The 25428-nt window shown below is 38.1% G+C and overlaps 1 protein-coding gene across 1 annotated transcript; it reads left to right on the top strand.

Moving 5' to 3' along the window:
* Nucleotides 1-213: 213 nt before the first annotated feature.
* Nucleotides 214-25428, top strand: litafd (LITAF domain containing). The gene is made up of 6 exons (XM_002939445.5): nt 214-301; nt 17503-17570; nt 18444-18491; nt 21108-21158; nt 23399-23561; nt 23817-25428. The coding sequence occupies exons 2-6, from the start codon at nt 17516-17518 to the stop codon at nt 23923-23925; spliced, it is 426 nt and encodes a 141-aa protein (XP_002939491.1). The 5' UTR covers nt 214-301; nt 17503-17515; the 3' UTR covers nt 23926-25428.

The raw sequence follows: 25428 nt of genomic DNA, 5'->3' as shown, positions 1-25428 counted from the left end.
ATTTAAATGATTTTTAGCAGACTTATCCAGAGTTATGGAGATCCAAATTATGGAAGGATCCCTTATCTGGAAGACCCCAGGTCTCCAGCATTCTGGATAACAGGTCCCATACCATGTAGAGCCAATGATTTTTCTTTTTTTATTGTACAGAGATACAAACTTTCGTGGTGCTATGGAATATTTGTGACATCACGGCTAAACACCTCCCTCTCAGCAAGTCATTTGTAAGAGTCCGTCACAGGGAAACATTAACAGAGTGCTGGAAGCTGCTGCTGCTGCCTGGAGCTGGTACATACTGCTGGTAAGACTTGCTGCTTCATCCTAATGATTTATAACTAGGGTATTGGCTGCTAAACTGACTTCATTTCTAGCACTTCAGTATTTGAATCTTTTATTGCTGTTTACTATTATATATGCTGCAATTTTAAAATAGTTTTAAGAATAAATACTGTAATTACCTGCCCTCCTACAACCTGTTGAACATAATGTTTGCTTGTTTTTCTAATTTAAAATGAGAAAATTAAAAATGTTTTAATCCAAGATTAATAAATACAGGTGGGCTGGATAGATAGATACAACAACTAAGCCAGTTAATGGGACCTGATACTGTACATACATGTTAGTACCTTTCTCAGTATCAGTTCAGTGTTTATTTACACAAGATTAAAAGTATTTGATCAGAAAAATCCATAAAACCAGCGATGTTAGTCCCCATAACAATCTTTAAATAAATTATTGGTATGTATTTGATTATTAGGACCTTGGGTTTTCTGAATACAAGGTCCTTCCATAGTGCGTAGCAATATTCCTTAAGACTGCTCAAAACTTTTAAAAAACAGGGTTGTCTGGCCATCAACATATATTTATGCTAGCTTTATTGGCAAGTACTGCCTGGTTGATATAAAAAAAACAACAAATCAGTATGTCAATATTTCTGAGCTTCATGGATAGCAGGATTCTGGATAGTAGATTCCATACCTGGAGGGTTTATTTTTGAGCTGTTGTTTCTTTGTAATAAGATATATGTGTTTTTAACTAATATAAACTAGCCCGGCATAAAGCCATGCAGTTTATAAAACAGTTGTTTGGGGGTTTTAATGTTTAAATGTGTTTTAGTATATTTTAGGCTCATTGTTACAAATTATAAAAGAACTCCTTATCTGGAAAATATCAGCATTCCACATAAATGTTGTAAATACCTTTAGGTAAGCTTTAGGGTAGGGTAGGGCAGGGATGGAATCTCCTCTGAGTCCAAAGTCCGAAGGATTTATGTGACCATGTAATAGCTGATTTCTTCATACTTACATTTATGAGATAGCTTGTAACATAACCCTACAATTTTAGCAAGGCGTATAAATGCAGATGTAGAAAAAGTTGATCTGCTCCCATCTGTTCTGTGATATAAGTGCAATAAAAGGCATGTAGTCAGCTTGTGTGCACACATGGGGTGGATTTAGCCACGAAAACACAAAAGTATCTTCACCAAAAATAATGTAGCCGTTGGGGTGAACTAGTTGATGACCAGCCATGCTGCCCTTTTGTTCTCTAATTCTCATTAGCACACTTACTTACATATTCCCTACATAACACAGGCATGTACTGTACAACTCCCAGAGAGTGCTTTAGCAAGGGAACTATATTATTATATTTTCTAATTTATTGTGCAAGAAGTACTGTAGAACCAGAATGCCCACGCCCTGTTGACCGTAATGACATGGTTGCAAATTACACAACATGTAAAACACCTGTATAGCAGCAACATTTATACCTAATAGTGAAAAAATAGTGCAGCTCAGTGAGTTTGCTTAAACTCTAATGTTAAGATGCTAGTATTCAGAGAACATAAAATATGCATACAATAAGCAACGCCATTCTACTTTTCTCCTTTAAATCATATCTAAATATTTAAAGGCAGTGCTTTGTTTTGCATTTTTTTAGTTCAGACCTATCCCTGCATCACCAATGTACTACAACAATGTATCTGTTTCTAGTAATAATAAGGCAATAATTTGATAACCACACAAGTGCTAGAGTAGCTAAAATAACTGAAAAATTTTCGAAAAATCTTTCCTTGTCTTTATCAGTATTGGCTTTTATTTTAGCAAGACATTATTTATTCTGTTTATGCACTTAATAGTGATAATTCAGGGAAAGTATACTAAATTCCACAATTTATGTGCATTGTTCAAAGTAAGTTCTGTTAGTTATGCTAAGCAATATGGCATTAGTAGGCCACAATTAATTCATGCAAACCATACTAAAGTTGCTAGACTGAGACCAGCTACAAACCCTACAGTACTATATAGGGTACCAGAACTAGTGCAAAAAAATAACATGACCAATCTTACTGAGATCACAACTGGGCTTGCTAAGTAAGCTTGAAATATTTTACCACTCATCTTTGCTTCTTCGGAGTGGTAAGGAAATTGTTGTAAAAATTGACAGGATAAAGACATTAAAATGACATTGTACAGGTATGGGATCCCTTATCCGGAAACCCGTTATCCAGAAAGTTCTGAATTACGGAAAGGCCATCTCCCATAAACTCCATTATAAGCAAATAATTCTAATTTTTAAAAATGATTGCCGTTTTCTCTGTAATAATAAAACAGTACTGTGTACTTGATCCCAGTTGAGATATAATTAATCCTTATTGGAGGCAATACAATCCTATTGGGTTTATTCAATATTTAAATGATCTTTAGCAGACTTAAGTTTTGGAGAACCAAATTATGAAAATGTCAAAGTGTCGATGAAGATTCTCATTCATCCAGATCATGATATACAATATCTAGTAGAAATAAGTCTAAAGTTTCACCATTCATCTGAGCAACTTCTTCAGTTCAACGGAGTGGTAGTGAATTCTCCAGCACTTAAACCCTTAAGGGTAGTATAGTCACAGATATCCAATCACATGGGTTCAATTGAACTTGTTCAGTTAGGTGTTGGCTGTAAATCACAAAGGCATAAAGGTGTGATTGAGGCACAGTGGTACCATGATTCTCACTGAGACAGGTGTTCATTTTTGAATGACTGGAAGTGTAAATTGTTCTAAAAAACTGTGGTAATGAAATTAAAGCAGCATTTCATGTTGCTGACAAGCAGTGTTTTAGGCACCCCCCATAAATGGTGATACCTCTTCTGTTTTCTCAGTTCATTTATTATCTTGGTTCAACGTGTGAATTTTCCAGCCAAAATCACCCACAGGCTGATGCATCATGTCAGTTTTTACACAACATGGGTGGAGAGGGACTGATCAACGGTTTCTCCCCTACCATGGTAATGCAAATGAACAAAACATCACACAAGAGATTAGCCAAAAGGAGGTTATTTATGTCAGACTGGTGCAACCATCCCTAAACAAAGATAAGGTGGGATGGGTTGTTCAACCTGCCAACCACATATAATACCATTTTAAAGTATTTATCCTGGCAGTTTCTGAGCAATTCACAGCTCACAACATGTAACTTAAACACTTAGCACCTCAATTAGAACCTGTCTTATTCAGTTTCATCATACCACTGTAATTGGATAAAAGTCATTTTATTAAACAAACACAGTAGATAATATATATGGGTAAATATTAATCTACATTATTCCAGCAACACCAATGGTTTGTATGGTATCCAGGTAGCATAGAAATTATGTAGTTGTGTGACTATAATATAATTCATAGAAGCATTGTTCTAACTGATATTGCCCTGGAAAAAACACAATGAAAATTTTCAGCATGGGTGCCAGTGAGCACTACAGATAAAGACTGGTATATAGCTACTGTCATTGTGTATGATTATTGACCTGGCAGAGAGTATAATTAATACATAAATGTTATGCTTATCTATTAGCCTGGTGACAAATGGTTATGTACCTTTTTAATATTATTCAGAATGGAAGCATTGTAATAATGACATCCCATTAGAAACAGTTTGAGAGAGGGTAAAGAATTGCCCCAATCAGGGTATGTCGTGCGGGTATAGTTTAATTGAACTGAAGAGGAAACCATATTTCAGCCATTATAAAATGTTGCGAGGCATGCAGCCACAGCATGTAAGATGTGAGAAGGCGATGCTTAAAAACCTTTAGCTTGTGGGATCTATAAGTTTAGATTTCTATCCCAAAAATGTTGTTTTGATGGTAAAAACCATAATTCCAGTGTTGCTCTCTGATGTCCCCAATCATTATCAAGTATATCCATCTCATATTTGCCACATTACTGGATAAATAGGCTGGATTTGCATACAATTTGCTGATCAGATAGCAAACAAAACAAATACAAGAGTGTTATAAGGCTGATTTTCTACCCAGCAAGTTAGTCACCCGCAATATATCTCTGCTACCATGGGTGACTAACTGCTCCAAAATGCACCGGCAACAATAGGAGTCACTGGTGGAAAGGCCTGCGCAATGTTTCCTCATGCAGGCAACGCTGCACAATTTTGGAAAGCCAAAGTGATACCTTGGCCTTCACTGGTATAAGGCTTGGGTTTTACAGTAACCTTTATGTGTATGGTAATTAAAAACAAAGGAAGTAAACTATTCAGACTCTCTGGTTCCCCATTTACATTTCCTCTTTGCATTTATGACACCACATATAAAGAAGCATGCATTGTTGAACAATAACACACTGATAATAATCTGGAATTACACAATAAGACCTCTTGCAATATTCTGTATATAACTACCTGTTCAGTTACAGAGGAAAGGGATAAGTAAGGGGCTTAAATCTAAAGCTAACCATAAATTTAAAGATCCACTTGCTTGGTGACCATGAAGTAAGTGATATTGGTCTATATCACCAATAATTATATAGGCCAATAACCTGTCAGTTGGGTTCGGGAGGACTGAATTGCCAGCTTTTATTGACCTGTGTATGTATTCTTGCACAGATTATAAAATTAAAGAATAGTTTATTTCTATCCATTAAAAATAGCTTAAACCCCATATACTGTACAATGCCTGACACATTTTATGCTTACCCAGCACTTAATCATAGGCTCCAAAAGGGAAAAATTCACATTCACATATTAATAGATCACAAGCCACACTCCAATTACTTAGAAACCAATGAATGTAAAATAATGAAATGCTTTGTTTTAATTTAGTAAGAGTAAGTGTTTGTTACATGTTTTCCCTTTTCTGCTTGCCTGTTCTCCTTAATACCCACAGGCCCTTGTTAGGGCTAATGTGTCTTTCTGTGTCTCTACATGTGCATCACTTTGGGTGCAAAACATCCAGTGCCATTTTATGTCAAGCTGGTATCAAGTGAAAATGCGCCATTTAAATTAATAGGGGACAGCTTTGAGGGTTTTATCCCTAACCCTCGCCAGGGAAAAATAAAATGCTCAGTTGCTGTGTGTGGATTTTTCCTATAGAATATAAATGATACAAATTTTTATTATGTGAACATGTAATTTAGAATATAAATTACCTATTGGATGAGTTTCATTAAGAATGTGTAGTTCTCCTTTAACAGGTGCTTTTTATTGGCTTGCCTGTTAGATTTTCATGAGTCACCTTTCTCTCATAAGAAGGGCGGGGTGGTATATTATTTCAGTAGCCTTGTTTTAGAGAACAGGAAATGAGAGACTTTAAAAATACACCAGATAATGTTTCACCTGTTTTGGTTTGCAATGTTTATATACAAATAAATGTGCACACATATAAATGCACATGCATTGCAGGATTCATGTGTACAGCATGGAGTAAGGTCCATGTTGTCTGAGACATTTATTAATATCTGCGTGATCTGTATTTTAATAGTTACTGTTTCTCAAGGCAAATCATAATTTGGCAACATAGTTATATTGGAGATTTGTTTGTGTTATCAAACAAAAAAAAACCAAAATTATTGTTGCCTATGAATATTTTTCATAGGGTCTTAAACTATTTTTGAACCTTGCCAGTTCCTATCCCCCAAGTCAGATAAAGGATATCTACAGTGGCAAGTTATAAAGTTCATTTGGACACTAGTCTCTGCCCCAAGATCTGACCCAAAAATGGTAGCACCTAGATTAAAGGAAATGCCAACTCAAATTTTTAATTGTAATGCATGGGGTGCCTTACCCCCACCTGAACCGCATTAGTTGCGCTCCCACAATCCCCTTGTACAGCCAGCACCGCAGACACATCAAGGGATCGCTGCACCTTCACTGTTTGCTTGAGCGATCGGAGTGGCAGCTATTTAAAGAATGCTGTGAGGCTTTTCACTGATAACATTTTCGGTTGGGGGGGTTGACATGTCCTTTAAAGGGGGACCTAGGAGTACCTGATTTTGGAAAACACTTTCAAGCAGCTTATTTTTTGATTATTCCATTGATATCTGCCAGTCCTCCTCCAAAGTGGGCAACAATGGTGGAATCATTGATGTTACTTGTCACGTTAGTAGCCATTCCTTGGTTACTGCACATAACCAGACTTATATTATTTCCTGTGCTGGAACAGGCCTTAAGCATCTGGGTCAAATATAAAATGAAACTGATGTCTTCTTATTTTCCAGCTGCCCCCATTCTGGGCAACCTGGATTTTCTCCAGGGTTTTATTAGAGTTCCTTTCTGTGGCGGGCCTCAAAGCGAGAGGGGCAGTGCCATTTTAAAAAAAAAGTGGAGCAGCGTCTCTCCCACCCGCCCTATAGGAGAGGTTATAATAGTCATGTGGGGGACTCACTTGGGTCCAAAAATATTAGTTGTGATGATGCAGGCTCTTGTCGGGCATGGGTCCACAAGAGAGACAAGTTGGTTGCCTGGTTCTCACTTGCCCATCTGCCCCTACGGGGTTGGGTGGCCGGCATGCCAGGTAGCCCAGGAAGGAGTATAGCAGTGGTGGTTTGGGCAAGCATTCCTTGGATGTCTTTATTGTGGGGAAAGGGTTTGAGAAATGGATATATGCGTGAGGTAAGCATAAGGGTAAGTTGGTGGTATCCTTCCTGTGGAGTCTTGCTGCTGCCCTTGTCATCCTCATTCTGTTCCGCTAGTGGAAATGTTCTGGTTCCTGCAAGTACAGCATTATCTGAAATATAAATATAAATGTACAAGTACATCATTATATTGCAATTTGTAAAGTATCTGTACTACTTACCCTTACTCTAAAGGTGAATTGTCAGACTGTATCAAATTATATTGGAGGCTTGCTTCCCACCTACTCTTCCCTATATAAAAGCCTAGAAAAGCACCTTGGTCACCCCTTGGAAGAACAAGAATAGTTAACAATTTAGGAGCCAGTTGCCCTCAGGTAAATCAGTACTTCCCTACATTAAGCAGGATATGATATTACAACGGTATTTGGTTCCAGACAGATTACATAATTAAATAATCTTTATAGTCTCTTATGCTTTAAAGGCTGTGGAGGGGAAGGTGCAGCTTTATAAATTTGGTGTCAATATTCCAGGTTTCAACGATTTTGGACCAGGGTATATCAAGTAATATTTTTGGGAACTGGAATAAGGTTACACAGGTCACCAGCTCTAGGAGGAAATTAAATCTAAATTTAAATAGATATGTGTCATTACCCAAACTTTTACAGCAGCCATGTAAACCATTGATAGGATGTAGTAATCCCTACTATTCCCCATACAAAATTAACTAGTCAACGAAAAGATAGCTACCATTTTGAATGACAGCCACATTAACAACCCCCCCCCCCCATGCGTGCGGACAAAATCGCAAATGCATGATTACTTTGGGGGCCCAAAAGAGCACGTGGGTAGGAAGAATAGGTACCTACCTAGCATCCCTCTATTGTTGCTCCCTAGGCAGGTGCCTTTTCTACCTGGGTAATTCCAATTTTAAAATATATGGGACCCACCAATAAATTGGTGACCTGCATAGTGACAGCAGCAAAATGCTGAGAGAAGCCAGCTGGAAAATGAATCCCCTTCCCACTCAACAAGCACCAGTCATTGAGGCGAAGTGGATTAGGTCAATGGTTGGCCACAGGGGCACAATTACAGGGTAAAAGTTTTCAAGTATGAGTTACAATGGCTCCCCTGGATTCAAGAAGAGAACAGCTAGGAACACTATGAAATATATAAGTGGGATACTGGAAGCCCTATTTCCTGCCCCTTTTCTCTCCGGAGTTCAAGGTTAATTTAATTACGAGCTACTGTGTACAAATAATTTATGATTATACCCTTTCACTTTCTGTTCCTTGCCACAAATCCAGGCCTGAATAGAAGGCAACTAAGTGGAAACTTCCATGACTAGACTAGTAGTAATTGTAGGTTGACCTTGGGACCCAGAGTGCTGAAGGAGGCATGTTTTGTTTTTGTTGTTATATTTTCCGTTTAAAGCTAGTAATTCATTAAACAAAGTGTACTGTATATACTTTATTCAGTAGTTAATGCTTTATAATCTGAAGTGGTAACATCAGACTACATCTTGTGCCCAGTGAGTGTAAGGGACCAGCCCTTCATCCCTTTTTACGGACATAAATACCTCATAATGTAAATACACAGCCTTGCGTCCATTAAAGCTCAGGTGCACTGCTAATTGCCATCGTAAATGAACCCTATGGCCTACTGCATATGGAACAAGTCAAGAGATTTCTTATAAGCAAGAATGGTGCTAAAGGGTGTTGCTAAAAAGGATATAGAACTACAGATCTAACAGAAAAATATAACTGACTTTTTGTGCAGAATAATCAATGAAAAAAATAATTATAGATACAATTTGTTTAAAATGTGTAGCCCCCAACACTGGAACACATTTCAGAAGCTAGAAGCTTACAATGACATAGCTAGTTCAATGGGCAACTGTTGGCAGTTGAGCTTTTATTGTCACACCCAGACGAAAGCACAGTAAGGCAGGCAGTAGGTATAAGGCTCCTCATGCACCCTGTGCCCTTAGGTTTAGGTTGCCAACCGGCTGGTAAGAATGATAATTGATTCTGATTATTAATAAGTCAGAAATCTAAAAATCTTGGAAGGCCAGTAAGTTTTTCCACATAGGGTAGCAGTTTATATTCAGACACAAAGCTTTGTTGACCATACTGTAGGACTAAAGGTGCAGGAAGGGTGCAAAAATGTAAGGGCACAGTGCTTTGGGTGCATAACACATCGTGCTTGCTTTTTTTTCCCTCTGCTCCCAGTTTTAGGAAAGGAGCTTTTTGGTCTCTTGGCATGCTGCTGCCATAGAAATGCTAAATTCATGATGCCCACCTTAAAGCCCCATTTTCAGGAAACTGTATGATAGTTACATAGTTACATAGGGTTGAAATAAGACCAGAGTGCAACCCTTCAAAGTAAACCCAGCACACACAGACCTATATTGACCTATCTATACACTCATACATAAACCATATATACCAACATCATAATGATCATTCAAAGAAATCGGTTAGTATTGCGTTGTAGAGGGCCCTGTTTAGACTGTGGCAAAAAAACTGGAGTCATTAGCAAGGCGTGGAGTGTGGAATTATTTATCAAAACTGGTTTCTGTTTTAATAATGGATATTAAATGAGAAGCAGTGTGGCAGTCCTCCTGAGAGGCTTTTAATGCATTCATTAATCAAATAATGCCTGTGAGAGAGTGGGTCAAAACTTATGTGTAGGAGAGAAGGTATGAATAATCCTCCCTGTTGGGCTACCCCTCAGGGTGACCCTAAATTTAGTGGCAGTGGGGCATAGCATGAAGTCAGTAAAGGTGAGAGTTATGGAAAATTTGCTCTCCTAGATACATATTTAGATGTATTTAAAAACCCAACTTGAAGGGTAGTCAGGTTGAGATTTGGGGTGAAAACATATTTTCTGTCCTAGATATTTTTGGAACCGTGGCTGAATGACTGATTTACTGTTTTTTCCTATATCTGTAACCTTCTTATAAGATAAGGAGAGCCATGGCCAATGGTTGTTCAAGGGCAGCTTGAACTAAAAAAAGTCTGACAAACACTGATCTATGCAAGCACACAGATGTAAGAAAATGCACAGATAATTTGGAATTACTGCTGCCAGTATTCTAGGCTTTGAAGGAACTTGTACTTATACTACAGCTGGAGGGTCTGAGTGCAGCTTTGCACATGACTAAATGGAATAAGAGATTACAAACTGACAAATTAGGTAAAATAATTTTCTTCATAAACAGTTCCATTCAATTCCTAATTAGCTGTTCTAAATTCTTATTTCCTGCATATTACTCAGTTTAATTGCGACCATTAAACATGTCATTATGACAATAGTGATCCAGTTCTGCATTTTTTAAATCTAATTAATCAAGAATTAAAAAAAAACAAGGGTTACAGAATATGAATAAGATCAGAATGACTCTAATAAGTTTGCTGCATTCTGTGTATATGATAAAGTTTATCTTTTAGGGAATATAATTATTCCTGAAGCTGCTGATACAAGGGCCATTTTGTGTGATCATGTGTGCTGTGTATCCCATTCACATCATTTATTACCACTCTTAATGCATCTGCTTTTTTATCTGCTAGTATTTTTCCACTAACATTCTGTATAACAGGTCCCATACCTGTATTAGTTTTCAATACATTGTGTATTTACAGTCTTGTGTTTTAAACAAAGCAGCAATTTACTACATTTGTTTTTTGCATGCAAAGTCCAAAAAGCACATAGACAAGCCAGGCTAACCAGAATCTGTATAAAGTGCAAAACCTTACTGCAAAAAACAAAAAAGTAAATAAAGAATAATGTATAGGTACCAAGGTACTACATATGCATGGGAAACTGATTCAGGAGAACACGTAGAAAGTAAAAGAAGAAATCTTCAGAACATTGTACCAAATAAATATAATATGCTATGATAAAGTTTTAGGGTTAGCTCACTTGAGTTAGGAGCACTCCCCCTGCATGTTGTAAGCAGTGTAGCGCAGTAGTAAAAGTAGTAACCCAATGCACATCTCACACTGGGGAGACTAAGCAATCTACATTTCTTGTTTAAAGGTCATTAGCCAAATCACATCACAAGATTAAAAAAAATATTCTAATCCTAAACATCCAGGGACATTCATCAGTGACCTAAGCCTAAAACTTTTCCTTCTGAATTCACAAGTATTTAATAGCTGCAATATGTATATACATGGGACTTTTCTCACATTCCATATACTGTATAAGTAACATTTTGTAGATTGCAACATGATTTTACTTGTTGTCTTGGTGTGGAACCCAATGTGCATGATGTATTACTGATTTGTGCTATGATTTGCTTAAGTATGTGACTAAGAAAATGTTATCTTTGGAAATTATGTGGGAGTCATCACTCTTGTAAAAGCATTGGTACAATCATATTGTTATTTGCTCACTGTTCTATTATTTTTTCTTATAATTCTGCTTGCATATAACTGATATTTATTCTGAGAGCATCTGAGGTTAAGGAACATGGGGACATGGTTGTGTTTGTAACCAGAAAAAGCTTGCTCGCCTTATTCAAAGGTATTTGTGTAAATTTTAATAAGGTATGTTCATTGATGGTGTCATGTGATTAGGTAGATGTAGGTCACAGTGATATGTTATTTGGATTTAAATTTACTTGAAACTTCTGAATCATGGTCTCCAATTCATATCCAGTACCTGTCTACTTTCCAGTACTTTTTTCTTCCTATATGTTATAAAATGTTCACTCATTATATAGCACTTATCCATAATTCCATGCAGATAATTAACAATGTAGTAGTCATGTATCATGTATCAGTAAAATAATCTCCTGCTTAATTGTAGCAAACAATTTTACAGAGTTGTTTATCTAAAAATTACAGGACGGATCAGTTCTGCCATTGGAATTGCTAGGGTTGCTAGGTAATTATTTACAACAATAATAGCAAAGCAAAGTGTAAATGAGACTTTGAGCAGAAATACAAAAAAAAATGAAAAGCCATAGAATCTTAGAACAAGAAAGGAAAGTAAAAGTGCTAATAATATTCTTATTGAAAGTATTTAGATATCATGGGCCTGATTCACTAAAGTGCGATAAAAATGATCGCACGCTTTTTTGCGGTAAAAAAGACGCGATAATTTGCGCGCGATTCACCATAGTATTATCGCGTGCGATAAATTGCCATTTTCGCATGCGGTATTTCTCGCGCTAGTTTTACCGCATGCGTTAATTTCCGCGCTGAAAAGAATACGATCGCATGATTCACTATAACTTTTGCGCGCTAAATATCGCATTCGGCTATGCGAAAATTAACTCCTACTACAGGCAGGCGAAAAATTATAGAAAAGTACAGTAAATGATTTTTTTGCAATAAAATATGGACTTACAGTGTTATCTATTCAAGTATGTGTCTTTTTACTCAATTTTACTCAAAATTAACACCTACTACAGGCAGGCGAAAAATTATACAAAAGTACAGTAAATGAGTTTTTGCCAATAAAATATGGACTTACAGTGTTATTTATTCAAGTATGTGTCTTTTTACTCAATTTTACTAAAGTCTTGGCATGTATGGAATTTCGCTACTAATATACGGTACTATAGCGGTGAATATGTTGTCGCCAAAATATACTGTACTGTAGCGGCGAATATTTTTTTTGCGCAAAATACATTACTATGTATATTTTGGCAAATTTTTTTTTCTGCGATTTTGTAATCTCGCGAATTGCGGACATTTTGTGGCGATTTTGTAATCTCGTGACATGTGCGACTTGGGGCCATTTTGTGTCATTGAGCCTGGAGCCACCAAACTGAGAGGACATGCCTGGGGTTTCCGACTTGCTACCAGGGGAGAGGCGCTATATTATCAGCGTGCTCCTGCGTGCAGGATATGACCACCCACCGCCGGGGGACTTAGGGGTCCACGAGAGGAAGAGGGCAATCCTGGACGAGCTAAGACAAGGTTTGCTCTCCAGGTGTGCCCTTGATGTGGGCCCCCGCCAGCTCCGGCGTCTGTGGTCCGACCTTAAGCGCAAGAGCCCAGAACTGGTCGCTGAAATTAGAGAAGGTAATTATTGTACTTTATTATGCTTTTACAGTATACGTTCAGTAAAAGATTTAGCAAGTAATTTGAACTAAAGGTACAAATGTAAGAAATGTCAGGGATGATGAAAGTAACATAGTAACATAGTAAGTTGGGTTGAAAAAAGACATACGTCCATCACGTTCAACCATAATGCCAGTGAGGAACTGAAACGTTGGTCACAATAAACCTCTGAATATTATTTCACATCTTTGTGACTCCTTGTCAAAATCCTGTGTGTGCTGTCACCCCATGCCTGTCTAGATTTTGTTTTGCCACAGGCACCCAGGTGTTATTGTTCCTTATGGTGTGCAGCTTCCCACCACTTCCTATTTATATATATATATATATATATATATATATATATATATATATATATATATATATATATATATAAAGCAAGAAAAATATATATATATATATATATATATATATACACACAAAAATACAGCTCTATCCCATGAATCAATCAAAACTAATTGAGTGCACATAGGTGAGTGGCTTGTATTATATACTATACACATTACCCCAGCACTCCATTATAAAGCTTCAAGAGAAAATTAAAAACCAATTTTGCACACACTGAAGGAAAAATGTCTGCATTTTAGTAAAAAGAGACACGTTTAGTTACACGGTTTGTACAAAGTATGCATAAGCTGACGCGCCCCGTCAAGGCAGTGTCCTTGCGTCAGTCCTAACCTAGCGAAAAAAGAGAATATATTTTTTTGGGGGGGAGAAAGACCATACCTGCTTTTCTCTCTATATGGCATGACCTATTCCAAAGAAACCATTCAGTGATTAAGCGAATAAATACCTTCTTAGCTGCAAGGCTATCCTTAAAGGGGCGGGGTTGGGAGAGCAAGTATTCAATTAGGGAAAAGCCACTTCCCCTTACCATACAAATATATACAAAAATACAGCTCTATCCCATGAATCAATCAAAACTAATTGGGTGCACGTAGGTGAGTGGCTTGACGGGGCGCGTCAGCTTATGCATACTTTGTACAAACCGTGTAACTAAACATGTCTCTTTTTACTAAAATGCAGACATTTTTCCTTCAGTGTGTGCAAAATTGGTTTTTAATTTTCTCTTGAAGCTTTATAATGGAGTGCTGGGGTAATGTGTATAGTATATATATATATATATATATATATACACACACACATCTATTTTCAAATACATGTGCATAAATAAGTTTAAAGCAGGGGGGAAGCAGCAAGGAGCGGCCCATAGTGTGAGTCATTTGGGGAAGGGCCACGAATGTTTTAGGGGGCCCTGGCTAACAATGTCTGTGTGTCCTTTGTATTGATGTGAGGGTTCACAGGGGGAGGGGCCATTTGGGGCGTGGGAGGAGGGGGGCCCAAAAAATGTTGTTGTGAGTGGCCCCGTTATTTATGATGGTGTATGAATGTATATATATATATAATATATTACACAAAATAACATCTTGCAATACTATTTCACAGAACTTCAGCTGGCGCCTCCTCCCCAGGCCCTCCAGGCTCTACCGGCCCCAGCGGCCCATCCACCGGCCCCCGTGGCCCCAGCGGACCAACTACCGGCCCCAGCGGCCCAACCTGCGGCCCCAGAGGCCCCAGGACCATTGGCTGAAGAGCCAGAAGAGGCCTCCGAGGCCGAATATGCCCCCGAGGCCCCAGACACCCCCCCCCTTCTTTCCTCCCCCAGTTTCCCCTCAGGCCCTTGGGTTCTCCCCCCAGGCCCCGGACTCCCCACAGGCAAAGCGCTGGGCGCCAGGTTCTCCTGCGGGACCATCAGTGCAGGAGGACCTGGCCAACATGAAAGCTGAGCTGGCCCAGCTCCGGGGGGAGGTGGATCAACTCCAGAGGGAAATGCAAGAACTCAAGGGCAGCAAGCCCTAAGTTTTTTTTACCCCCTTTTTTATTTTATTATTTTAAGTAAAAGTTTTTATTTTTCTACTTTTGAACTGAGTAATGTGTCATTATTTTTCCTTCCTTGATATGGTATTCTATACTTTCATGTAGTTTCCCCTACACTCTTACATTTATCAGTAACAGCATCAATATGCTTTATGGTTTAAATGTTTGCAAATATTCTGGCAACAATTTTGTCTTTAGCCCATTTTGCTGAATAGTAAAACTTGCGTTAATTAGTACATAGCGTATTTTCTGGCGAGTGTGATAACTGCCAATCCAATGTTTTGTTTCCAGAATAATTGCAATATTATATTTGTCCCCGTTTAATAAAGTGCCCATAACATATTTGCCATTTATTCTGTGTCTAAAATCTCCCACTTAATTTAAGCCACTTTAGCAAACGGACCCCTAAGTATTTGGCTAAATATTCTTAAATGCTCCCCCCCCCCCTTTTTTTTTCTTACTTAGATTTTTATAATTTTTGGGGGGTGTTTTTGCAAATAAACTTTTATACAGCACCTCTTTAGCACTCTGTGCTCTCCCAGGGCAAAATGTCGGCATTTTTATGCTGCCGATTGTCACGTATTAATTAGCGCATGCGATAAATAGCCTGCATGTGGAAAATACCGCGCACGCTATTTATCGCAATGAAAATACCGCGCGTAAAAAAGCGCGAGTATGCTTATAGTGAATCGTGTGAAAAATCGGCAAAATTAAGACGCAGTAAAATTTATAGCGCACGCTAAAAATAGCGCACATTTTATCGCACTTTAGTGAATCAGGCCCCATGTTTCTTATAATGTCTCTGAAATACTAGATCCAGTAAACAAATATATGCAGTAATGGAGATAACATTTATTGTCAGTTGGCACCTGTTTGTTTAGTGCTGTAGGAGCTCAAGTTGCCAAGAGAACCAGCCATTCTGCTTTCTTTCTTTTAGAAATGTAAATAAAAGCACAATAAGCTAATGATAGTAGTTATGCATTTGTCATTCTGGGCACCATTCCCGTAGTTAATAAATACTGAGGGGTGTTTTCTAAGGCTTAAAATAGGTAAAATTAATCATGGGTGTTGGAACTTGCCCTTGATTCTGACTCATTCCCCATTGAACCTGAATTTATCTTCCTAGTAAAAAGACATTTTTTTCAACTTACAATGTATTACAACCCAGACTGTCGCTTCAATTGGCCAGTTGTCAGTTGCAATGTTTCTGATTGTATATCTGTAATGACCGGTACATACTGCTGGAATATGATAAATAGCATCCATAAGATATACTTTTATTATTTTCATGCCAAACCTATTGTACAGAAAGTCTTCACCATTTGCAGGAAATAAATAAATAAAAGAAGTTTGCTTTGGGAGGTTTGTTTGTCTTAACAAAATGAATCCCCAACCTTTCTTACTCGTGAGCCACAGTCAAATGTAAAAAGACTTGGAGAGCAACACAAGCATCATAAAAGTTCATGGAGGTGCCAAATAAGGGCTAAAATTGGCTATTAGGCAGCCTCTATGCACACTATCAGCTTACAGGAGGCTTTATTTGGTAGTAAATCTTGTTTTTATTCAACCAAAACTTGCCAGCAAGTCAGGAATTCAAAAATAACTACCTGGTTTGGGGGCACTGAGAGCAACATCCAAGGGGTTGGTGAGCAACATGTTGCAACATGTTGCCCCCGAGCCACTGGTTGGGGATCACTGTTGTAGAATGTCCTATTCTCTAGCAACTTTGGAATTGGTCTTCAGTATTTATTTATTTTTTTATTATTTTTGAATTATTTGCCTTCCTCTACTACATCATTCCAGCTTTCAAATGGGGTCACAGACCTCAGCAGCCAAAAAACTATTTGTCTGTGAGCTTGCAACTTTATTATTATTGTTACTTTTTGTTCTTTATCTTTCTTTTCAATCCATCTCCTATTCATATTCCACTCTCATTAAAACCATTGTCTGGTTTCTAAGGTAAAAAAGACCCTAGGAACCAGACAGCTGCTGAAATTTCCAACTGGAGAGCCGTTGTACCAAAAGTTAAATAACTGAAAAACCACAAAAAAATAAAAAATGAAGACAAATTGCAAATCTCAATATCAATGTAAATCTCATACTAAATGTTTGTTTAACGGTAACTACTTCTTTAGGGAATGCTGCTACCGTGGCACTCACATTACTGAGACTGATTAGTAGGATATAAATTGCAGAAATGTCATAACGCTGAAATGGCTGAATGTGTTTGGCACTTTATTACACCACGCTTGTTTTATATTGCCATGAATATAAATTGCCATATTTTGCCATGTCTATAGATATTTAATTCATAATTAAAATTATTTTACAGCCACATTACTGTAAACCCAGGGCTGCATGAATACCAGCATAACCTTGAACAGAGCATTTTTCCATAAGTGACCCTGTGATGTGTTATTGCTATTGTATTAACAGACAGGACTACAGTTATTTAAAGCTAGAAGAGTAAGCTTTCCAATAGCTGACCATATGTTATTCTTTGATTCAGTTACAAAAACCATTTCATGAGATACATAAGACTCAAAATAGAAAACGCTTTCCTTCTCTTAAGAATATGTCACTGTTAATGTAAAGCTGCATTGCATTCTGTTGTTATCCATTACACAGTAATTGTCCTTGATCAGCTAAATTGCACTCTAAAGGGATCCTTAAGAACTGTTATGCTTTTCCTCCAAACAGGTAAAGGAGAACCATGAATTATGATAAAGAAGGAAACCCAGCAATGAGTGCAGGATACCCACAACCTGGTGTGTACATGACGTCTAAGCCAATTTTTATATTTTTATATAATGTTATGGAAACCCTACAACAGTAAGGATTCTTAATTTCAATGAAAACTTTTAGTATATAGTTTAATGCATTTTTATTTTTGTAACTTCATCACTGTTTGTCAAGTGTCTGCTTCACAGCATGGCATGGGTTTGCCTAAATTGGCAGAATAGCTTTATTTATCAGTCAAATGCTTGTCAGTTAGGCCTGGAAGCCTGATTCTCTGGTGAGGCAAAGCACCTAGGCAGTACTTTTGTTAATGTGTAGTACCTTTATCATCAGTAATACAGTTTGTAAGTTTGCACCTGAAAACATTGTGTTAGGTCTCCACTTTTTTGAGGCAACATAATAAAAGACACCGGTCATAAAAATGTGCTTTGCTGTCTAATATTTAGAATTAGATAACAGAATGTAATTTGTCATTCTTTTTTTTCATTTTTTCTGTTTGTCTATTATTCCAGTCTTTATTTTGATGATAAATGTACTTGACTTATAAAACAGCATTGCCTCACTGTAGTTTTTTTGGTGGGGTAAATGGCATAGAGATCCCCTCTAAAACCCACGGTTTCTAGGATGGTGTTATTAGAACACCTCTTATGGAGATGAAAAAGATGGTTAGAAATACAAAAAATAGAGAAATAAAAGTACAGGTATAGGACCCGTTATCCAGAATTCTTGGGACCAAGGGTATTCCAGATAAGGGGTCTGATAATAGCATCCCTTTTAAACAGAACCACTTACATTACCCACGCTACAGTCATCTACCTTTAATGAAGAGGCCCTAAAGTGTTCAGTTTAAAATGTTCAGTATAGACTGTGTATTGAAATTATTATCATATTATGTTCTACAGGGTTTGGAGGAGCCTATCCACCTCCACCAGCGTATAATCCATCCTCAGGTGAGCCTGGAACCAGATGATTATGATGCACGGACAGTTTGTGCAAATGACAACTGAACATAACTAGTAACTATAAACTCTCAAGAGTTAATACTCCATAAAATATGAATATCAAATTAAAAACAAGAAAGTATAGGATCTGGTTTTAGCTACTTAAAGGAGAAAGAAAAAACTAAGTAAGCTGTATCAGAAAGGTCTATGTAAATACAGCCATAAGCACTCACAGAGCATGTACACCGGTCTGGGTCTCAGTGCAGGAGCGAGGCATTATGGGAACTTTCCTTACACAGCTCAGCGTTTTTTCTTCCTGTTTGGCTTCTGATCTTCTGAACAGGTGAAATATGGGGAAACTTAAAGGACAAGGAAAGGCAAATTCACTTGGGGGTGCCAAAATGTTAGGCACCCCCAAGTGACTTAAATTGCCTACCTTTTACCCCAGGCTGGTGCCCCTGTTGGGAGAGAACAGCACCAGCCCGGGGTAGCTGCAGCGCTTTCACCTTCCTGCGCGCATGCGCAGTAGAATGAAAAGCCGAACTTTAACAGAGAAGCCGCCTTTTCACTCTACTGTGCATACGCCTGTTGTGGGGTCCCGGCAAAGCGAAGCAGGAAGCGCTCGCTACAGCACAGTGGTGCTGTTTTCTCCTAACAGGGGCACCAGCCCGGGGTACAAGGTAAGCGATTAAAGTCACTTGGGGACTTTGCTAAAGCGTTTGATACAGTACCTCACAGAAGGTTAATGATCAAATTAAGGAATATTGGCATAATATTAGAACATAATATTTGTAATTGGATAGAGAACTGGCTGAAGGATAGAGTACAAAGAGTGGTGGTAAATGGAACATTTTGTAATTGGACCAGTGTGGTTAGTGGAGTACCGCAGGGGTCAGTCCTTGGGCCTTTGCTTTTTAACTTGTTTATTAATGACCTGGAGGTGGGCATAGAGAGTACTGTTTCTATTTTTGCGGATGACACAAAATTGTGCAAAACTATAAGTTCCATGCAGGATGCTGCCGCTTTGCAGAGCGATTTGACAAAATTAGAAAACTGGGCAGCAAACTGGAAAATGAGGTTCAATGTTGTTAAGTGCAAAGTTATGCATTTTGGTAGAAATAATGTAAACGCAAACTATCTACTGAATGGGAGTGTGTTGGGGGTATCCTTAATGGAGAAGGATCTAGGGGTTTTTGTTGATAACAAGTTGCCTTATTCCAGGCAGTGTCATTCTGTGGCTACTAAAGCAAATAAAGTGCTGTCTTGTATAAAAAAGGCATTGACTCAAGGGAAGAGAACATAATTTTGCCCCTTTATAGGTCCCTGGTAAGGCCTCACCTTGAGTATGCAGTGCAGTTTTGGGCTCCAGTCCTTAAGAAGGATATTAATGAGCTGGAGAGAGTGCAGAGACGTGCAACTAAACTGGTTAAGGGGATGGAAGATTTAAACTATGAGGTGAGACTGTCGAGGTTGAGGTTGTTTTCTCTGGAAAAGAGGCGCTTGCGAGGGGACATGATTACTCTGTACAAGTACATTAGAGGGGATTATAGGCAGATGGGGGATGTTCTTTTTTCCCATAAAAACAATCAACGCACCAGAGGTCACCCCTTTAGATTAGAGGAACGGAGCTTCCATTTGAAGCAGCGTAGGTGGTTTTTCATGGTGAGGGCAGTGAGGTTGTGGAATGCCCTTCCTAGAGATGTGGTAATGGCAGATTCTGTTAATGCCTTTAAGAGAGGCCTGGATGAGTTCTTGAACAATCAGAATATCCAAGGCTATTGTGATACTAATATCTACAGTTAGTACTAGTGGTTGTATTTATAGTTTATGTATGTGAGTGTATAGATTGGTAGGTGTGGGTTAGGTGTGCTGGGTTTACTTGGATGGGTTGAACTTGATGGACACTGGTCTTTTTTCAACCCTATGTAACTATGCTTGGCATTTTTGACAGCCTTTCCTTGTCCTTTAAGGGCACTATTGAGACAACTGATGGTATGCCTGCAGCTTGAGATTAACTCTTTATTAGACTTTCCTTCTCCTTTAAATGCGGGCAATTGTGAATTATAACTTACTTGAAACATTGCTTATATTTTATTTATGAATTGTTTTTAATGTTTTACTTGCTGTCTTATGGAATGTTCTGTTAAATAGGGCTGCACCTGCTGCAATTCTTGACAGATAAGAATGTGTTCTTTCCTATCCAGGGTTTAGACCTATTCCTAGTCTCTCCTCACCCTTCTTGTGTCAGCCTGTCCATCACTTAATCACACTGTGACAATTGTGTGGTAGGAACATGGGGGTACAGATAATCATCCATCTGAAGGGTGCCAAAGCTCTTTGGCCAGGTTGCCCCAGGGATTTTAGAGAGGTACGGGTGACAGAGAAAGGAAAATCAGAAGGGCCAACTAGCATGGGTTTTGTCATTCCTGGCTTCTCCCCCAACTCTTTTGGGTTAACACTTTACCGCAACCATACTGCATAACTGCTGGGCAGTTGATTCCCTCTGTTCTTTGTTCGTGACCCAAGTTCATAATTAGGAAATTAGGTAACTCCTTTAGTGAGGAGGTCTGTGTAAGTTTCTCACATGTATATACTTTTCTTATTATTCCATATTCTGTTCTACAGGAGCAGTCTATCCACCTCCACCAGTTTATAATTCCATACCAGGTCAACCAGGTAAGCCAACTTTTAATATATATATGGGTATTGGGTATAAAAGTTATGGAATAGCATGGAATGTGGTTATATGCAGGATATTTGGTAATAAAAAAAAAAAAACTCAAAATTCAAATGTTTGGGATTATTGTATCCCTTAACAATCCAATTTTAACCTGTTAGATTTTGGCAGTTTTTAATCTTAAATTGCTTGAAAACTATTTTTAACATTTTTTATTTTTATCCGTGATTTCTTATGATTAAAGATTTTCTTTGCAGTCTCTTTTGCTGCACTTCTAAAATGTTGTGTTGATATCACATAGCCAGTTTGTTAGCTCAGTCTATGCTGCAGTTGGTGTCAAATGCACAGGTTACAGCTGTGACTGGTCCAGAGAGATTGCAAAGTAACAATTCTAAAATCTAGAGCAGAGCACCACTGGATTAAGCTTTGTTGGCTGTTGCTCCCCCTCTAGGGTCGGACTGGGCCAGTGGGGTACTGGTAAAAACTTAGTGGGCCCAGGGCCTCATGAGTCCTGCTGACCCGACCTGATTCTTGCCAGTGGTCCCCAGCTATGCTCCCTCCGCCAATTGCCTTGCACCCCCAGTCTAACCCTGACCACCTCCCCTTTGCAAATTTTTGTGCACTTGAACAGTGCTGAGTATAGCACACACAGACAAAGTAGGGCAGGCAGAAAAGGAAAGGAGACCTATTATGTCTATTTAAAGAAGAACTAAACCCTAAAAATGAATATGGCTAGAAATGCCATTTTATTTATATATATATATATATATATATATATATATATATATATATATATAAATATTTGAATGTAGAGTGGTGCACAACACCGGGGATCCTTTAAAATATAGCTTTTATTTGATACTTAAAACATTGTAGATCAGGCCAACGTTTCGGTCTGTATCTAAGACCTTTATCGTGGTCTTTATAAAGGTCTTAGATACAGACCGAAACGTTGGCCTGATCTACAATGTTTTAAGTATCAAATAAAAGCTATATTTTAAAGGATCCCCGGTGTTGTGCACCACTCTACATTCGAATATTTATCTATTTATGCTTAATTGGTAGCACCCGGGTTTATTGGCTTCGCTTAGGAGTGCTGGATCTAGACGTTATATATATATATATATATATATATATAAATATATATATATATTTATTTATTTTTTTTCTTATAAACTGATGCTATAGGGCTAATTATTCAGTTCTGATGCAAATGCACCACTGGTTTTAGATCTGTCATGTAATGTGAGTCTGAATGAATTACTAATCAGCTTGTTAATGTTACATTTATAGTCTATTTATATGCAATATATTTTATGTCGGCACCTAAGCTCAGTAACTGAGCTGCACAGAGCATGTGTAGGGAAGCAGCAGAAAAGAAGATGGGAAGCTAGTGGGGTATCTTTGGAGGCACAAATCTTCCCTGCTAAAGGGTTTGGGTACAGAAGCCCAAAACATAATTTACAACATTTCTGCCCTACTTCTTTAGTTAGGCTTTAGTTCTCCTTTAAGTAACCACTCCAACATGAACAGATGGTACTGCAGTACATAAAGTTATGCAATGTCCACACTCCTACAGTCTGTCTGAGGTGTGAACAAGTGAGCAAAGTGGGTGCTTACAGTCTGAGCCTGAGGACAATGCAGGGGCTAAAAGGTGTGAGCAATATGGGGGCCTTAAAGGTGTGTATGATATAGGATATAAAAGGTGTAAAACAATGTGGGGGCCTTAAAGGTGTGCATGATATAGGATCTAAAAGGTGTGAACAATACAAGGGCTTACAGCCTGAATCTGGCACGTGAACAATGCAATGCAGGGGGCCAATTAATCTCAGTACTGATACCATTTAAAGTTTACATAAAGGTAAACAGGGGTGGGGGCCGGATGTGGCCTACAGTTGGACAGCACTGCACTAGAAGAACTGAAATTCAGTTTTAAAAATCTGAATTTTGGCTGTTACAGTTACAGACTTTTTGCCACCCCTGGTAACTTGCAGGGAGCTGCCATCTGAGGTGAGTTTTATACTCGCTTCATGGTAGCAGCACCCCCATGTGTAACTACACCATAAAATGCCATAAATGCCATTTGACCCCTGTTTATATACTGAAATATTAGACTGCAGAGGGAACACCAAAACAAAATTAAACAAAACTGTCTTACTTGCTGTTTATACAGAAGATTTGTTGTAGACAATGTCCTGAATACAACATGAATAGAGACATATATTTATATTTCATGTAGTGACTGTTCCTCCTGTTGTGACACCAATCATTGTGACATCTACATTTCAAGACACCCCTGCATCAACAACCTGTCCATCGTGTAGGCAGAACATAATTACAAACATACATTATAACATCGGCTTACTCACGTGGCTTCTGTTTGGCATCCTATTTATTTTTGGGTAAGTAATATAACAAACATTGCACAGCCATGACATTTCTTACTATATTTTATAGGGGTGCTGTGTTTGGGTAGCCCTGGCTAAATGCACTTAGATATTTAATTTTGAAAGTGAAAAGTAAGCAAACAACTACTGCAGGAAACAGTGTGACAAAAAAACAACTGATTTGCAAAAGTTACAGTTATGTCCATGAAATCAAAGTGAGATCTAGGACATTGCCTGTTCATTTACAAAATATCTACTTTTGTTTTGCAGGTGTTGGCTGGGATGCTGCCTAATCCCATTTTGTGTGGATAGCTGTAAGGATGTTGATCATTATTGCCCAAACTGCAACCACCATTTGTACAAATATAAAAGATTGTGAAAAGAGAAGAATGTGTATTATAATGCTGCTTTATATTCTGTTTATGGCATAAAAATATGAATAATGTACACACATTTTAATCCCTTTGACTATTTTTATTAAAAACAAGAAATTGTATATGTAAAATATTGCTTGAATTAAATATAATTTAGTTAAAGTAACATTTCATTTTTATATACTTACGTGACGTGGTCACGGCGCCTTCTGCTCCTTGCAGTGGTAGGTATCTCCCCAGCCCCTCTAGGAGTTCCTCACACAGGCAGGTAGTCTTCCTGCCCTAAGCAATGCTCTGAGAGACCTTTTGCTCTGAGTGGCCCTTTTCTGGGCCAGATTCATTAAAGTACAAATACGAATCACAAAATCCGATCAGTTCTCATGATTGCAAAAGTCATATAAATTCCGTTCGTTTGAATACGAAGATTTCGTATGTACGATCCGAAAGTTCCGAAATTTTCATATTGAAACGATTGTTTGCGAATGGTGATCCGATAGTCATGAAATTTTTGTATCTGAATGATCGTAAACGGTGGGAAAACCTTTCTGACTTTGAACGTTCAGTGCATGATTTTGGAGGCACTCTGCAGCTCCAACCTGGCCCAAGGAAAGTCACGGTAACGAAGCTTGAATGAATCCGAAACTTTCGTACTTGTTGTGACAAATACAATTTTGTTGCACAAAGTATGAAAAAGTTGCGCAGATTTATGAAAATATCACAGAAAATACGCAGAAGTTGTAAACTTTTGAAAAAATACAATTTTTTGTAATCTGACCTGTCTTACTTTAATGAATGTGCCCCTCTGCATGACACCTTCATACTGAGTGACCCCCAGGTGTGGAAGGACACCACTTTTTACCTCTCCAGGCAGCTCCTCTCTCAGCTGCCTCTTAATTAGCCAACTAAAATGGATTATTAACCCTATGTGCACTAGGAAACCCCTGCAGTCCACATCACACATTTTAAATTTACACTTTCTCTTACATTTTTAGGAAAGAATGCTGTGCTTTCTAAACACACTGTCACACTATACAGTATATAAACTTAATCCATAGGGACATCTGATTGCTCTGTTGTGAACAATAAATCCAAGATTCCCCCACTGTAATGGGCTTTGCAAAAGGTTATTCGTTAGACAGTTATTGTTATGTTTAAGCTAGAAATAGAAATGCCAAATATAGCTTCCAAATAATAGGGGATGAATAAATCCTGCTTTGCAGAAAACACTGCAGGCAAATATGTAAAGAAAAACAAATATGTTTCAGTACCTTAGAGGATGCACACACCCTATACATATTCATGCCAAATAATGTATGAGGTTGCAACCATTCTTGCCCCTATCAATGCCTACATCCAACTCCCAGTGATAATCTACTTTTGTGCCACTATGGATGCATGTAAATGAGGGTCATGAAATGACATATGTTTGTGGAGCACCAATAACATCTCTTGTTGCAGATGCACCTTGTAACAAATTGCATGCAATTCAATAAACTGTGCAAATTGTT

This window comes from Xenopus tropicalis, chromosome 9, assembly GCF_000004195.4.
Source record: "Xenopus tropicalis strain Nigerian chromosome 9, UCB_Xtro_10.0, whole genome shotgun sequence".
In the NCBI taxonomy this organism is placed as follows: domain Eukaryota; kingdom Metazoa; phylum Chordata; class Amphibia; order Anura; family Pipidae; genus Xenopus; species Xenopus tropicalis.
Note: the sequence above shows the minus strand (reverse complement) of the source record. Positions and strands in the feature narration are given on the sequence as shown.

What these genes read in the sequence shown, in the direction of transcription:
- litafd (XM_002939445.5), top strand. Translation starts at nt 17,516, where the DNA reads ATGAATTATGATAAAGAAGGAAACCCAGCAATGAGTGCAGGATACCCA. An exon ending in TTCCATACCAGGTCAACCAG is followed by an intron (nt 21,159 to 23,398) that starts GTAAGCCAACTT and finishes TATTTCATGTAG; the next exon opens with TGACTGTTCCTCCTGTTGTG. An exon ending in GGCATCCTATTTATTTTTGG is followed by an intron (nt 23,562 to 23,816) that starts GTAAGTAATATA and finishes TTTGTTTTGCAG; the next exon opens with GTGTTGGCTGGGATGCTGCC.